The 16,408-nt window shown below is 37.8% G+C and overlaps 2 protein-coding genes across 3 annotated transcripts in view; one reads left to right on the forward strand and one right to left on the reverse strand.

Annotated features, from left to right (window-relative positions):
* Positions 1–16,408, reverse strand: part of PLCL1 (phospholipase C like 1 (inactive)) — a 369,301-nt gene that overhangs the window by 210,810 nt on the left and 142,083 nt on the right. The gene's annotated exons all lie outside the window — the stretch shown is intronic.
* On the forward strand, positions 680–1,229 carry LOC131827608 (transcription factor BTF3-like). Its single transcript, XM_059168495.1, has one exon. It carries the CDS (start codon positions 694–696, stop codon positions 1,042–1,044), a length of 351 nt encoding a protein of 116 aa, XP_059024478.1. The 5' UTR covers positions 680–693; the 3' UTR covers positions 1,045–1,229.

The raw sequence follows: 16,408 nt of genomic DNA on the forward strand, positions 1-16,408 counted from the left end.
AGAACTCTGAGTTGAAGAAAAAAACTAACCAGAGATTTCAAAACCACCATGGATAACCCACCTGTGATTAATCAAGTGGTAAAACACAGACAAGCCTTATGTCTATTACTTCTCTTTAAATGCCTGGAAATGCACGTGGTGACCTGAATTTCAGCAGTCTGCTCATGGAGCCCCTGGGTGGTCTTTCCACTGGCACCCTACCTGTCAATACATATACTGTCTTAATCTCACAAAACAAACTGAGGGTTGCTGGGGGGGGGGGGGGGGGGTTGGGAGAAGGGGGGGTGGGGTTATGGACATTGGGGAGGGTATGTGCTTTGGTGGGTGCTGTGAAGGGTGTAAACCTGGCGATTCACAGACCTGTACCCCTGGGGTAAAAATATATGTTTATAAAAATTAAAAAATTAAGAATAAAAAAAAAAGGAGGAAAAGAATGGAGATAAAGGCATAATCTACAAGCTATTTTGAGAACATGGAGTGTTTTAAAATTTATTTTTCTCTCATTTAAAAAGAAAAACTTGACTATATACTATGCCATATAAAGTCCAAGCACAGTTCAATCACTTCTCTTATTCAAATACTAATTATTCGATCTTGCATCCCCGCGCGTGTGCACCTAATCTCAGCTGGTCCGCCGGAGACCCCCAAGCGCCAACCCTAGTCCCCCGCGCGTCCCATTTCCGCTCCAACAAGATGAAAGAAACTATCATGAACCAGGAGAAACTCACCAAACTGCAAGCACAAGTGCCCATTGGTGGGAAAGGAACTGCTCGCCGAAAGAAGATGGTTCATAGAACAGCTACAGCAGATGATAAAAAACTTCAGTTCTCCTTAAAGAAGTTAGGGGTAAACAATATCTCTGGTATTGAAGAAGCGAATATGTTCACAAACCAAGGAACAGTGATCCACTTTAACAACCCCAGAGTTCAGGCATCGCTGGCAGCGAACACTTTCACCATTACAGGCCATGCTGAGACAAAGCAGCTGACAGAAATGCTACCCAGTATCTTAAACCAACTTGGTGCAGACAGTCTGACTAGTTGAAGACTGGCTGAAGCTCTGCCCAAACAATCTGTGGATGGAAAAGCACCACTTGCTACCGGAGAGGATGATGATGATGAAGTTCCAGGTCTTGTGGAGAATTTTGATGACGCTTCCAAGAATGAAGCAAACTGAATTGAGTCAACTTCTGAAGAAAATAAAACTTGAAGAAGTTACTGGGAGCTGCTATTTTATATTACGACTGCTTTTTAAAATTTTGTTCATGGATCTGATAAAATCTAGATCTCTAATATTTTTAAGCCCAAGCCCCTTGGACACTGCAGCTCAAATACTAATTATTCATGTTTCTAATTATAATAGAAAGGGTACTTTCAACAAATACAGTCTTCCTCCATCTATTTATTTTTCCAAAATACAATATAATTCTTGCTACTTTCCAACATTTACCTGAATTGAAAAGGCAGGAAGTATCCCAGCCTTTGAGCCAAGAGAAAGTACCGTTATCACCTATCCTTGTAGATCAGAAATAACCCCTCAAGATTTGAAATTTCATTTCCAAACCACTTCTCATATAGAGCTTATTACCTGGTCGGAGGGAAAAAACTTCCATAGCCCTAGAACCTAAGCTTATTTTGTCTCTGAGCCAAACAAGACTACAGTTCCTAACAGAATGGCATAATAAGCAATCTTCTAAGAGCTACAGTCAGTAATTTACTAAAATTACTCCAAAAGACAGCAAAGGAAGCATAAACCTTTTGCTAAGTATAATATTTCTCTTCCTATGACTTAAGGAAAAGGGATTTAGAAATAAACTACTAGGTGGATTTAAAAATAAGAAAACTACAAATTTATTCGAGATGAAAATAAGCAACTGGCTAGAGTAAATGATGACCTTAATATGTTCAAAATTAATAGAAAGGAAAAGAAAAAATAATAGGAAATTCTACAAATGGAAAATCTAGAGGCAAGTATATGCCTCCCAAGTGGAAAATCCAACATTAGACATTAAAACCTAGGCATTCTTTCTCTGGATGATCTTACAAATTATCCACAGGAACCCAAATATCAGAGGAAAAAAACCCTGGCACATGAAAGTCCGTATTTGAATATATAGTCTGGGAAAACAAATAGCAAGAACATTCTTGCTGAATGGAATACAGCAGCGATTTATAGCTAACACATTTAGAATTATTATAAGCTATTATTGATTGGGATTAATAAAGATGGCCAAATGCTGAATTCCAAAATAAAATTTGGAAACATTCCAGAATCATTCTAAAATTGTGCATCCTACGGAGGAGCATGAATATATAATCGAATACTGTTTGCCAAGAAACTGACAAAGATTCTAACATTCCTGAATTACTTTTATGAAGGATGACTTCTAGAGAAACCATAATAGGGCTATACATCTGAAACACATTTTTTAACACAGAAAAGGAGGGCATGTTTGCAAACCATATGCCTGATGGAATTAATTTTCAAGGTCCTGAAGGCAATTTATACAAATTTTGTCAAAAAAAGAAAAAAGTGGCCATAGGCATGTTTACTTAAAGAAACAAAACAAAACAAAAAAGATGTGTCTGGGCCAGCCATATTAAGTAGTCAGTAAAGTAAATTCTCTACTGTACTCTACTGTACTCTTTTTACCTCAACTATTTTCAGACCTACAAGGCCCCTGGGTTTCATCTTTTCCCTAGTCCCCCATCAAAATGTATTTGCAATATGGATCTAATATCACTGCTTTGTTCCTTAGGCCCTGTGTTGCTATTTTCAAAGGTCTCTGCTTTCTTTCCCATTATGGAATAAAAGACTTTGTCCTAGTTGAAGTAATTTCAGCATTCAGAGAACAACTGGGGAAGTTATAAGGCTATTTTACCTTTGAAATCTTACTATTAAACAACTGCCCATCCTATTTTCCTACAAAGCCAGTCTTGCTTTGGAAAGATAACCCTCACTTTTGAAACTGCTTCTTAAACTATTTCAACTCCATACAAAAGTAGCAAGTTCTCTTTCTCTTTTTACATCAATATGCCTCCATCTTTTTAATCTGGTTGACCCCATTCAGTGACTGAAGAACACACTTCACATTTCTATCATCTCCTACCAAGAAGGTGTATGAGAATATGAAAGCATCCCTGTTGTTAACTCAAAAGACGTTAGTGATCTGAGAGGCCCAGAGAGGGTAACCGTGGGAGAGGTGATAAACCATACTGCACACATTGAAGAAATAGTGATTTCCTGATATAAGCTTTCATGTGTTTCAGAAATCTTACTTCTCCTTTTGTCATTTTTAAGCAGGGAGGTAGAGCTGCCACAAATGTTTAGTAGCTAGGAAGGCAATGGTCAAAAACTCAAATGCCTCAGCATTTTCTGTGAGCAGCTCATAGAAATAAAGGCCATGCACTGAGTGAGTGAGAAACAGGGAGTGAGATACAAAGAGGTAGCAAATTCCCCTAAAAGTGACATCTGTGACTCAGCTACATTGTGGCCATGCGACATTGTCAAATCTTTCTTTTTTTTTAAGAAAACAGAAATACAGATTCTCTTGTAAATTTTGTCAGCAACTACCAGTAATTCAAATTTTGAAAAACACTGACTAAGACAACTGTGGATGAGTCAAAGTAAAGCCATCAGCTGTCAGGGTGTGTCCCATTTGTCACCCATTTGGAGCCTCTTTTATATAGTTATGATCACCTGGTTTTATTTCCTGATGATTTTACTGAAGAGACTTTACCTACAGAACTCAGAGAAATTACGTAATATGATGGTTAATTTTATGTTTCAACTTGGAGGGTGTTTGGGACGACATTACCATTGAAATCCATGATTCTGGGGTAAAGCAGTTTGCCCTCCATAATATGGGTGGGACTTGTACAAGCATGTGAGGGCCTGAAAAGAACAGAGTGGCCTCCCTGAGCTAGAAGACTCCAGAAGATTTCTGGAAGATTCTCCAGAAGATTGCTGTGGGACTTTGTACTATCAGCTCTCATGGGTCCCAAGCCTACTGGCCCACACTACAGATTTTGGACTCACTAGCCTCCACAATCATATAAACCAATTCTTTATGATAAATCTTTTTCTACATATATATACACAAATCCTATTGGTTCTGTTTCTCAAAGAACACTGACTAACATGAATAATTTGGCCAAAGTCACATAGCTAATTTGGGGGCAGGTAGCGGGGAAGAATTGTTCTAACTCTGCCTAGAATACATTCCAGTATACTGTGCTAGACCAGTAATTCTGGTGGAGTAAGAGAAGACATTACAGATATGCCTATGTATGTATATCTATATACATTATAAAAACCTGAGAGAGTATGTCTGAGAGTGGAATTGTAGCACTGCAGAATCATGTAGATGCTTGTTTAAATGCATATTCCTAGGCCTAGCTGCAGATCTATTGAATCCCGGTCTCCAGGATGGGGCCCAAGAATCTGCATCTTGAAAGTTCCCTAAGATTATTTTAATGCACACTGAAATTTGAAAACAGTGAAATAATTAAGAGGCAATACAGATTAGTGTTTAAAAGCATGGATTCTGGAGGCAAATTGCCTGGGTTTGAAGCCCAACCCCACCACTTATTAGCTATGTGAGTGACCTTGGGCCAGTGATAAAGATGATGTGAGGATTAAAAAAAGAAATGCTGTAAACACTTACATGTAATTAGCATTTAATTAATGGCAGCGATTACTACTAAACTCTCTCATCACTGGTGTTTTGGCACAATTTCAGTATCATGCTAATCAATATTTATAGTGATAAGCACAGTGGCACTTTAAGATCTTGAATTACTTTCTTTTTTTTTTTTTTTAGATTTTATTTATTTATTTGACAGACAGAGAGCACAAGTAGGCAAAGGGGCAGGCAGAGAGGAGGAAGCAGGCTCTCTGCAGAGACCCAAGCCGAAGGCAGAGGCTTAACCCACTGAGCCACTCAGGTACCCATTGAATTACTTTCTAAAGCAAAGATCAATGTGGTTAGACGCTGAGTGTTTCATTTTATGCAAATTCTTTGTAACTGGTGATTCTTTGTAACTTTGGTGATTTGTGTGTAATATTTATAATAACTCTCTAAAGATTAAAACATTTGATTAGCCTGAATACCACATTTGACTACAACACATAACAGAGAATCTGTTGTATATGTGCACCATGTAGTGTGAAGACAAATACTTTAAGAAGTATGGTCTTTCTGCAATCTACTGATCTCTGCTCGATTTCTGTAAGGGTTGATGTTTATTTTATTTATGTTTTAGCTCTCCAGTTCTTAGCTCAGACAGCCTCCATTATACTTATTCAAAATATTTCTTGAATTAAATTTTTCTTGAATTAAATTTTAACACTAACATAATGGCTTTGATCCACCATTCTTCCACTAACAAACTGTCATACTATCTAAAGAAATATATAAATACAGTAGTTTAAAAAACAGACTAGAAAAAATATGGACTCATGGGATATTTAAGTGATCCCCATGCCCCCCTCAAAGTCCAATTCACTTGTATTTTAATCTTTTATCCCACCAAATTCTTAACCAGAGAGCAGTTATAGCTAATAAATGGAACCTACCCAAATACAGGAGCTAGTACACAAGTAAAGGGAAGCCATACGAGAGAAAATTGAGAGAAGTCAGAAATATGGAAATCTTTTTAATCACTGAGAACTGTATACAAACTTGGGTCTCTTTGTGCATGAATTTGAGAAGGTCAAAAATTCTCTTCTAACAGATCTGCTTTAGGACAACTTAAAACATGGGAAGTATATTGCAGAACCTATGTGGCACAATTAAGGAATTAATTGAAGGTGAAAAATAAAAATAAGAGAAGTCAATAATTATGATAGGCAGGATTTGACTTAGAAGATAGGGAATATGCCCAAGAAAATAAACACATGGGCAAAATAAGGCTTTGGGTATAAAAACTGTTATTCTTCCATTTAGCACTTAAATCAGGATGAAGAGCTCTCCAGAAGGGAGTCTCCTGGTTGAATGGAGGCAGAGAGACCAAGGGAGTGAAGTAGCTGTTCCCTATAGAGGAGATGATCTGAAATAGGAGAACATCAGTAATCTGAGGACTAGATTCAGGACTAGAATACCAGTGGTTACAATTTATCAGCCCAAGGACAGACTAACACATTTAAATGTACCCAGTATCACACAAAACTTACCAGCTTCATGTTAGTGAGAGATTTCTAAATCAAAGAAAGAAGCAAGAATAAGGAAGCAGCAGGGAAAGGGGTTTTACCAGACCCTTCATCCACTGGCCCATTCAACTAGCAGTTGCCAAAGCCAATCCCATGCAAGATACCGTTCAAGGAAAAATGAAACCAAAATAAAACAAAAGACATGGCCTATACCCCCACAAATTAGAATCTAGTCAAAGGACAGAACATCAAGAATATGTATATAAGAAACAATAGCAACACAAAGGAATAATCATAATGTTTGAGTTTCAGTATTCTAGCAGAGTTAAAGGAAAGAAAGATTACGTTAATGGAAGTGAATTAGAAAGAATGAATGAATTTAGCGGTTTTTGAGAAGGCCTGGACAATCAAGCTTGACTTGATTATAAGATGGAAGGAAGCCAAAATATAGAGAAGCAACACAAGCAAATGCCTGTGGAGGAAAAAACACAAGAACAACCAAGTAAAGCAAGTAGTTGAATCCACTAGGACACAGAGTACTGGCTGCAGAGTTATGGGGGACAAGGCTGGAATCCCACCTGACCATCAAGGATCTTCAGTGCTAAGCTACATTGTTTGGGTTTTATTTGCTAGACAATAGGAAGCCCCTTAAGGCTTTAATCTGATTGTAGCTGCTTTGCTCCAACCAGTACAAAGTAGTATTTAGAAAAGGGTGAGAGCCAGAAGAAAAGCAAGGTGACTCCTACAATAATCCAGAGTGATAATAAATGCCTAAATTAAGGAAATGGGTGTAGGCACGGGAAGGAAAGGATTAATGGAAGTGGTACTTGTTCCTAAAATGTAGAATATTCTGATATTAATTAGCAGATACACCTAGAAAATGAACATTATATATATGAAAAAGATATGGGGGAAAATATATATATATATATATATATTCCCCCACAGGAATTAGAAACTGATCCTATTTTTAGTATAGTAATTCTTGACATGCCATTCCAAAATCCTTAAGATATTTCTCAAATGTAGCAAGATGGTGGAGAAGTAGGAGACTGAAATATCATCAGGTCCCAGGAGTTCAGCTAGATAGTTATCAAACCATTCTGAACACCTACAAACTCAACAGAAGATAGAAGAAAAGAGCAGCAACTCTAGGAATAGAAAATTGACCACTTTCCAGAAGGTTGGACATGGAGAGCAAAAGGAATTCTTCAGAATCTGAAGCAACAGGAAGATAGACCACAGGGGGAGGGGCCAGCTCCCAGCAAGCAGGAGAGCAGCAGAGCACAAAATCAGAACTTTTAGAAGTCTGCTCCACTGAGGGATATTGTTCCAGATGCTAAGTGAGGCATGGACCCATCACCAGGACAGTGTGGTCTCAGGACCCACGGGGACACAAAAAGACCGGGGGTGCCTCAGTGTACCAAAGTTCCCAGGTATCAGAGCGGGGAAGCTGGCCACAGAGAGAAAGCCAAGAAGTGGGCTCTCAGCTCAGGGTTACTTTAAACCATGATCCAAGGCCATCCCTTTTTGAGTAGGGACCCAACAAGCAGCAAATCCGGGGAGACCCCCTCCTACTCCTCTGAGAGGAGCAGCGTGGGAGTTTGTGGCAGGAATCTGCTGGGTTTGGAGACTCCAAGCGGGGCTGTGCACCAAAGACAGAGATGCTTGGTCACAGGCTGGGTAAGGTCCGGGTTGCAGCCAGAGACCAGGGAGACGGGAGGGATTGACTGCTTTTCTCTGAGGGTGCACTGAGGAGTAGAGCCCCAAGCTCTCAGCTCCTACAGGCTGGAGACTTGGAAGCCACCATTTTCATTCCCATCCTCCAAACCTCTACAGAAAGAATTCAGGCAACAAAAGCTCCCAAGAGTGAACCCAAGCAAATTACTTAGCCTGGCCCCTAGCAAGGGCAGTGCAATTCTGCATTGGGCAAAAACATTTGAGAATCACTGCAACAGTTTCCTCTCCCAGAAGATCAACAAGAATATACAGCCAAGACCAAGTTCACTGATCAATGAGAACTGCAGAACTCCAGAGGTAAGGAAAGCAACACATAGAATTAATGGCTTTTTCCCCATGATCTTTTAGTCTTTCAAACTTAATTTTTTTATTTTATCTTTTTTCTTATTCTATTTTTTAATTCTTCCTCTTTCCTATTTTAACATTTTTAACTATTTTATCTTATCAATACCTTTTTAAAAATCTTTTTTTAATTTTCATTGTTATAATCATATTTTATCCCTTCATTGTATTTAACCTTATTTCTTCTATACATATAGGTTTCCTTTTCTTTAAAATTTTGGGATACAATTTTTCTAATAGATCAGAAGATACCCTAAATCTAGCACATAGCTTTGTTCTAGTCTCAGCCTGATCATATTCTTTCCTCTTTTTTTTCTTTTTTCAAACAACTTCTTATCTTATCAATTCCTTTTTTAGAATTTTTTTTTTACTTTTCATCTTTACACTCATATTCCATCCCTTCATCATGTTTACCCTTATTTTTGTGTATATATACAAGTTTTTCTTTCTTTAAAATTTTGGGAGGTAGTTTCTTCTAACAGACCAAAATACCCCCAAAATCAAATATGTGGCTCTGCTCTATTTGCCAGTCTAATGAATATTTTTTTTTCTCTTTTTCCCCCCTTTCTTCTCCCCTCAAGTTTCAGATATCTTCTGATATGGATAGTGTATATTTTTCTGGGGTTGTTGATACTCTTTTAGTATTTTATTCTCTCATTCATCTATTCTTACCTGGATAAAATGACAAGGCAGATAAACTCACCACCAAAAAGAGAACAAAAAGGCAGTACCAACAGCTAGGGACCTAATCAATATAGACATTAGTAATGTGTCAGAACTAGAGTTCAGGATGATGATTACCAAGGTGCTAGCTGGGCTCAAAAAAAAAAAAAAAAAATGGAAGATATTAGAGAATCCCTTTCTGGAGAAATAAAAGAACTAAAATCTAACCAAGTTGAAATTTTAAAAAAATATATTAATGAGGTTCAATAAAAAAAAGAGGTTCTTACTACTAGGATAAATGAGGTGGAAGAGCGAATTAGTGATATAGAAGACCAAGTGATGGAGAATAAAGAAGCTGAGCAAAAGAGAGACAATCAACTACTGGACCATGAGGGGAGAATTCAAGAGAAAGTGAATACCACAAGACAAGTATGGTGAAACCATAAGACAAAACAATATTAGAATACTTGGGGTCCCAGAAGAAAAAGAAAGAGAGAGGGGCAGAAGGTAGCTTGGAGAAAATTATAACAGAATATACCTAATTTGGCAAAGGAAACAAGTATCAAAATCCAGAAGGCACAGAGAAGAGAACCCCTCTCAAAATCAAAAAAAAAGAGGTCCAAACCCCATCATCTAATAGTAAAACTTACAAATCTCAGTGACAAAGAGAAAATCCTGAAAGCAGCTTGGGACAAGAGGTGTATAACATAACATACAACAGCAGAAATATTAGATTGGCAAAAGACCTATCCACAGAGACCTGAAAGGCCAGAAAGGACTGGCATAAGATATTCAGAGCACTAAATGAGGAAAATATGCAGCCAAGAATACTATATCCAGCTAGGCTGTCATTAAAAATAGAAGGAGAGATAAAAAGCTTCCAGGACAAACAAAAACTAAAATAATACACAAACACCAAACCAGCCCTACAGGAAATATTGAAAGGAGTCCTCTAAGCAAAGAGAGAGCCTAAAAATATTAGACCAGAAAGGAACAGAGACAATATACGGTCACAGTCACCCTACAGGCAACACAATGGCACTAAATTCTTATCTTCCAATTGTTACCCTGAGGGGTGCCTGGGTGGTTCAGTGGGTTAAGACTCTGCCTTCGACTCAGGTTATAATCTCAGGGTCATGGGATTGAGGCCCACATTGGACTCTGCTCAGCAGGGAGTCTCCTAACCCCTCTTGCTGCCTGCCTCTCTGCCTACTTGTGATCTCTCTCTCTCTGTCAAGCAAATAAATAAAACCTTTAAAAAAAAAGAAAAATAATGTAAATGGGCTAAATGCCCCAATCAAAAGACACAGGATATCAGAATGGATAAAAAAAAAAAAAAAAAAAAAACCACAAGACCCATCAATATGCAGTCTACAAGAAACTTATTTTAGATCCAAAGACACCTTATATGAGACAAATTAGCTTTTAAGCCAAAAACTATAATAAGAGACGAGGAAGGACACTATATCATACTTAAAGGATCTGTCCAACAAGAAGACATAACAATTTTAAATATCTATACCCCTAACATGGAAACAACCAATTATATAAACCAGTTAATAACAGAATCAAAGAAACACATCAATAATAATACAATAATAGTAGGGGACTTTAACATTCCCCTCACTGAAATGGACAGATCATCTAAGCAAAAGATCAACAAGGAAATAAAGGCTTTAAATGACACACTGGACCAGATGGACATCACAGATCTATTCAGAACATTCCATCCCAAAGCAACAGAATACACATTCTTCTCTAGTGCACATAGAACCTTCTCCAGAATAGATCACATCCTGGATCACAAATCACGTCTCAACCAGTACCAAAATATTGGGATCATTCCCTGCATATTTTCATACAACAATGCTTTGAAACAAGAATTCAACCACAAGACGAAAGTTGGAAAAAAACTCAAATATATGGAGGCTCAAGAGCATCCTACTAAAGAATGAATGGGTCAACCAGGAAATTAAAGAGGAATATTTTAAAAATTCATGGAAACCAATGAAAATGAAAGCACAACAGTTCAAAATCTTTGAGACATAGCAAAGGCAGTACTGAGAGGAAAATATATAGCAATAACAAGGCTTTCTCAAGAAACAAGAAAGGTCTCAAATACACAGCCTAGCCCTACCCCTCAAGAAGCTGGAGAAAGAACAGCAAAGAAAGCCTCAACCCAGCAGGAGAAGAGAAATAATAAAGATCAGAGCAGAAATCAATGAAACAGAAACAAAAAAAAAAAAAAACAGTAGAACAAATCAATGAAACTAAGAGCTGGTTCTTTGAAAGAATTAATAAGAGTGATAAACCCCTAGCCAGACTTAGCCAAAAGAATTGAGAAAGGACCCAAATTAATAAAATCAAGAGTGAAAGAGGAGAGATCACAACTAATACCAATGAAATGCAAACAATTTTAAGAACAAATTATGAACAATTATACACCAGCAAATTTGACAATCTGGAAGAAATGGATGCATTGATAGAGACATATAAACTAACAAAACTGAAGCAGGAAAAAATAGAAAACCTAAACAGACCCATAACCAGTAAGGAGATTGAAGCAGTCATCTAAAATCTCCCAACAAACAAGAGCCCATGGCCAAATGCCTTCCCAGGGGAATTCTACCAAACATTTAAAGAAGAATTAATACCTATTCTCCTGAAACTGTTCCAAAAAATAGAAATGGAGGGAAAACTTCCAAACTCATTTTATGAGGCTTGCATTGCCTTGATCCCTAAACCAGACAAAGACCCCATCAAAAAGGAGAACTACAGACCAATATCCTTGATGAACATGGGTGCAAAAATCCCCAGCAAAATACTAGCCAATAGGATCCAACAATACATTAAAATGATGATTCACCAGACCAAGTGGGATTTATTCCTGGACTGCAAGGTTGGTTCAACAACCACCAATCAATCAATGTGATACAATACATTAATAAAAGAAAGAACAAGAACCATATGATACTCTCAATAGATGCTGAAAAAGCATTTGACAAAGTAAAGCATTCTTTCTTGATCAAAACTCTTCATGGTGTAGGGATAGTGGGTACATATCTCAATATCATCAAAGCCATCTATGAAAACCCCACAGCAAATATCATTCTCAATGGGGAAAACCTGAAAGCTTCTCCCCAAAGGTCAAGAACATGGCAGGGCTGCCCACTCTCAGCACTGCAATTCAACATAGTACTAGAAGTCCTAGCCTCAGCAATCAGACAACAAATAGAAATAAAAGGCATCTGAATCAGCAAAGAAGACAAACTCTCATTATTTGCAGATGATAGGATACTTTATGTGGAAAACCCAGAAGACTCCACTCCAAAAGTGCTAGAACTCATACAGGAATTCAGTATAGTGGCAGGATATAAAATTTATGCACAGAAATCAGTAGAATTTCTATACACCAACAGCAAGATAGAAGAAAGAGAAATTAAGGAGTCGATCCCTTTTATAATGGCACCCAAAACCATAAGATACCTAGGAATAACCCTAACCAAAGAGGCAAAGAATCTGTACTCAGAAAACTATAAAGTACTCGTGAAAGAAATTGAGGAACACACAAAGAAATAGGAAAATGTTCCATGCTCCTGGATTGGAAGAACAAATATTGTGAAAATGTCTACACTACCTAGAGCAATCTGCACATTTAATGCAATCCCTATCAAAATACCAGCAACTTTTTCCAAAGAAATGGAATAAATAGTCCTAAAATTTATATGGAACCAGAAAAGACCCCAAGTGGCCAGAGGAATGTTGAAAAAGAAAGCCAAAGTTGGTGGAATCACAATTTCAGACTTCAAGCTCTATTACAAAGCTGTCATCATGAAGACAGTATGATACTGGCACAAAAAGAGACACATAGATTAATGGAACAGAATAGAGAAGCCAGAGATGGACCCTCAACTCTATGGTCAACTAATCTTTGACAAAGCAGGAAAGAATGTCCAATGGAAAAAAGACAGTCTCTTCAACAAGTGGTATTGGGAAAATTGGACAGCCACATGCAGAAGAATGAAACTGGACCATTTCCTTATACCACACACAAAAATAGACTCAAAATGGATCAAAGACCTCAATGTGAGAAAGAAATTCATCAAAATACTTGAGGATAACACAGACAGCAACCTCTTTGACCTCAGCCACAGAAACTTCTTCCTAGGAACATTACCAAAGGCAAGGGAAGCAAGAGTAAAAATGAACTATTGGGACTTCATCAAGATCAAAACCTTTTGCAAAGCAAAGGAAACAATCAACAAAGCTGAAGGCTACCAAAATAGTGGGAGAAGATATTTGCAAATGTCTTATAAGATAAAGAGCTAGTATCCAAATCTATAAAGAACTTATCAAACTCAACACCCAAAGAACAAAAAATCCAGTCAAGAAATGAGAAGACATGAACAACATTTCTCCAAAGAAGATATACAAAATGCCAAAGACACATGAAAAAGTGCTGCACATCACTTGTCATGAAGGAAATACAAATCAAAACCACAGTGAGATACCACCTCACACCAGTCAGAATGGCTAACATTAACACGTCAGGAAATGACAGATGTTGGCGAGGATGCGGAGAGAGTGGAACACGCCTACCTATTGGTGGGAATGCACGCTGGTGCAGCCACTCTGGAAAACAGCATGGAGGTTCCTCAAAAAGTTGAAAACAGAGCTACCCTACAACCCAGCAATCACACTACTGGGTATTTACCCTAAAGATACAAATGTATTGATCTGAAGGGGCACATGAACCCAAATGTCCACAACAGCCAACTTATCAGTTTCTAGCAGTATCTAGGACATGGTAGTTCTCTACAAATGGTACAAATTATTATACTATATGGAAATATGATTAATTCCTAGAAAAGCAAGAATGTAGGATCCACATCAGAATACATCTATGATATAAAATACTATTTACCAAAAAGGGAAATGTTCTATGAGAGGCTCACCAGTAGGAAGAATTTCAGCATTGGTAAACCTAATGGCTTCTCCTACTGAAAATTAGGTGCTCCTTCCACAAAAAAAAGTAATTTCTCCCCCTCTCTTACTATCACACCTTAAATCCACAAGTAGCTTGCTCCAGTGAATTAAAAGGTGAGTACTAATTGGAGAGGGAAACAAAATAAGTCATTATCAATGAATTTCACTTTAGCAGAGAGCAGTTTATCACATTCTTTGGCTCATCAGAAAGAAAGTATGGACTTAGAGCTGGGAAAGTTTAAGATAGGACATAAACTTGCACTACTTGCCTATATTGCCAATAAACAGCTTCAAGGGTATACTCCAAGGTTGTCCTAACTCATGCTTGAGAAAGGATCTATTTACACAGGCAGGAGACACAGGATAGGGTCCAATCATTCCCAGCAAATTGATCATGAACACTCATCACACAGACAGAATGAGTTTGGACACCTGTCCTTACCAACCAAAAGAGCTTGATTAGTCTTTAGGTCTCTTGACTGGTGATATGGCCCATTAAGTATTTATCAGAATACAATCAATCACTTAATCAATGGGACTCCTACTGACCCAAGTTCATGTTCCTCAGTCATGTCCAACAACCAACCAGTTCAGAAGGTTAGAAACCTCAGAATTACTTTGATGCCAGACTGTCAGCCTTTAATGAAACAACTTTCCTGCATAAAGTGCCTGTGTGTTCATCAGGATTCTTTTTGCTAAGTAACAAAAACCAAGCTTAGATCAGCTTAAGCAGAGTAAAGATATATAGGAAGCACACTAAAGTACCTATGTTTTTAAGGGACTAACACTCAAACTACACGAAGATGCTTCTTTTCACAGTCTGATCCTTTTACTGTAGATTGGTTTCCTTTTCTGGGCAGCAAACACAAATATCAGAAGCTCCCAGGATTCACACTTTATAAACTCCCCCAGCCCAAAGGAAATTTTTCCTAATTCATTTGAAAATTTCAGGGGAAGGACCAGCTGGAGTCAGATGCCCACTACTGATCGGTCCACTGTGGCCCACAGTGGTGATAAGAGAAACGACAGAGTAGGAAAGAATCATATAAAGAACAAGGCAGTGCCAACTGGAAGCTTGAGCCATTCCCAAACGTAAGGAGGCACTGTTCCCAAAAGAAAGTCTGAGGATAGTGCTGGATAGACAACAAAGGCAATCCACTACAGGTATTTATATGCAATTTTTATATTAGTAATCAGCATGGTATGAAAACATATGTGTTTGTTCATTTTGTAACTAAACCCTCACCAAATTTAATCACAGGCCATAAAATGTATAACCATTCAAGTCAGGTACCCTATTGTATCCTTCATCTCCTCAGGCCTCTATTTCTACCATTCCCACTCTAGACTTGCTGAAACACAATGAACCTCCTAAGTAGCAAATTCTACAGGAAGAAATGCATTTACAATGATTTCACAACTGTGCTTCTCTTGTCTAAAGCAGCCCTTAGGCACGAATTATTTTCTTGTTATTCTAGATGTCTAATTTTGGTCTCAGATAACCTAAGAAGTTTTTGCAATGCAATTTTATTATTGGAAACAATTTCTTTATAGAAGAATATTAAGCAACCGGTAGAGTGAAGTCAAAAGGTCAGTGTGCACATATAAACCACTTTCCTAGCTTGCAATTCTGCCTCCTTATATTTAGCAAATTCTGAAGTAGCAAAATAGACTCAGTAGAAATATTAAAATATTTTTAAATTATCTTATATTAGCATTTTTAATCATTTCCCCTAAAAACATATGTGCTGACTTTGATATTTGCAGTACACAAAATGTTTTCAAGGCACTGGTTCTGGGGTTTACAAGATGGCTAATAATGAATATTTTGTTGTCTTCTTCCTCTCTTGCTATCATTTGATATGCCATAAATCCTCACCTATTGAAATCCATGTGATCATGGTAAACATGATCTTTGGAAAACAAATGTTTACCCATACTCACACTCAGGTAAACAATTCCCAGAATACTAGTCATGTCTAATCTTCCTTCCTGAGTGATCAGAGGTCTTCCAGGTTCAGGGACTGGACAGGGTACAACAGTTCCCTATCCAGGTACAGAACTGAAGAATTGATCTTGCACAAAGCCACAGGAGCAAGGGAAGGAGAACCAGATCCAAGACAAAGGGAGATCAGACAAAGGAGACTGCACAAGCTGGAGAAGCAAAGAGTGGAAAAACTCATGAGTCAGGGTCATGGGTTTAATGAAACATCTAGTAAAACTGAAGAAGAGCCCCTGGGGCCCAAATCAATTTAAAAGAAAAAGAACCCTAGATTTTTCAAGAGAAAACATCTTTGCTATCCAAAATTTCACAACTCAAGAGTCAACTGGGGTTTGGGTCTCCCACCAAAGTCCTGTGCAAAACTTCTGAGGATTTGTTAGGTGTGTAGAGTGTAAGGATTAGACAGAACTTGCATTCTCAAGGTCAGTTCAACTCCTACTTCACAGACTTGTCTGTCTCCACCATTCGACCTAATGCCAAACTCAAGCTTTACTCACATAAAACTTCAATGAATATAAGAGTCTT

Source organism: Mustela lutreola, chromosome 3 (genome assembly GCF_030435805.1).
Source record: "Mustela lutreola isolate mMusLut2 chromosome 3, mMusLut2.pri, whole genome shotgun sequence".
Classification (NCBI taxonomy): Eukaryota; Metazoa; Chordata; class Mammalia; order Carnivora; family Mustelidae; genus Mustela; species Mustela lutreola.

Bases quoted from the DNA above. Each gene is read 5' to 3' on its own strand.
- LOC131827608 (XM_059168495.1), top strand. From the start codon at position 694: ATGAAAGAAACTATCATGAACCAGGAGAAACTCACCAAACTGCAAGCA.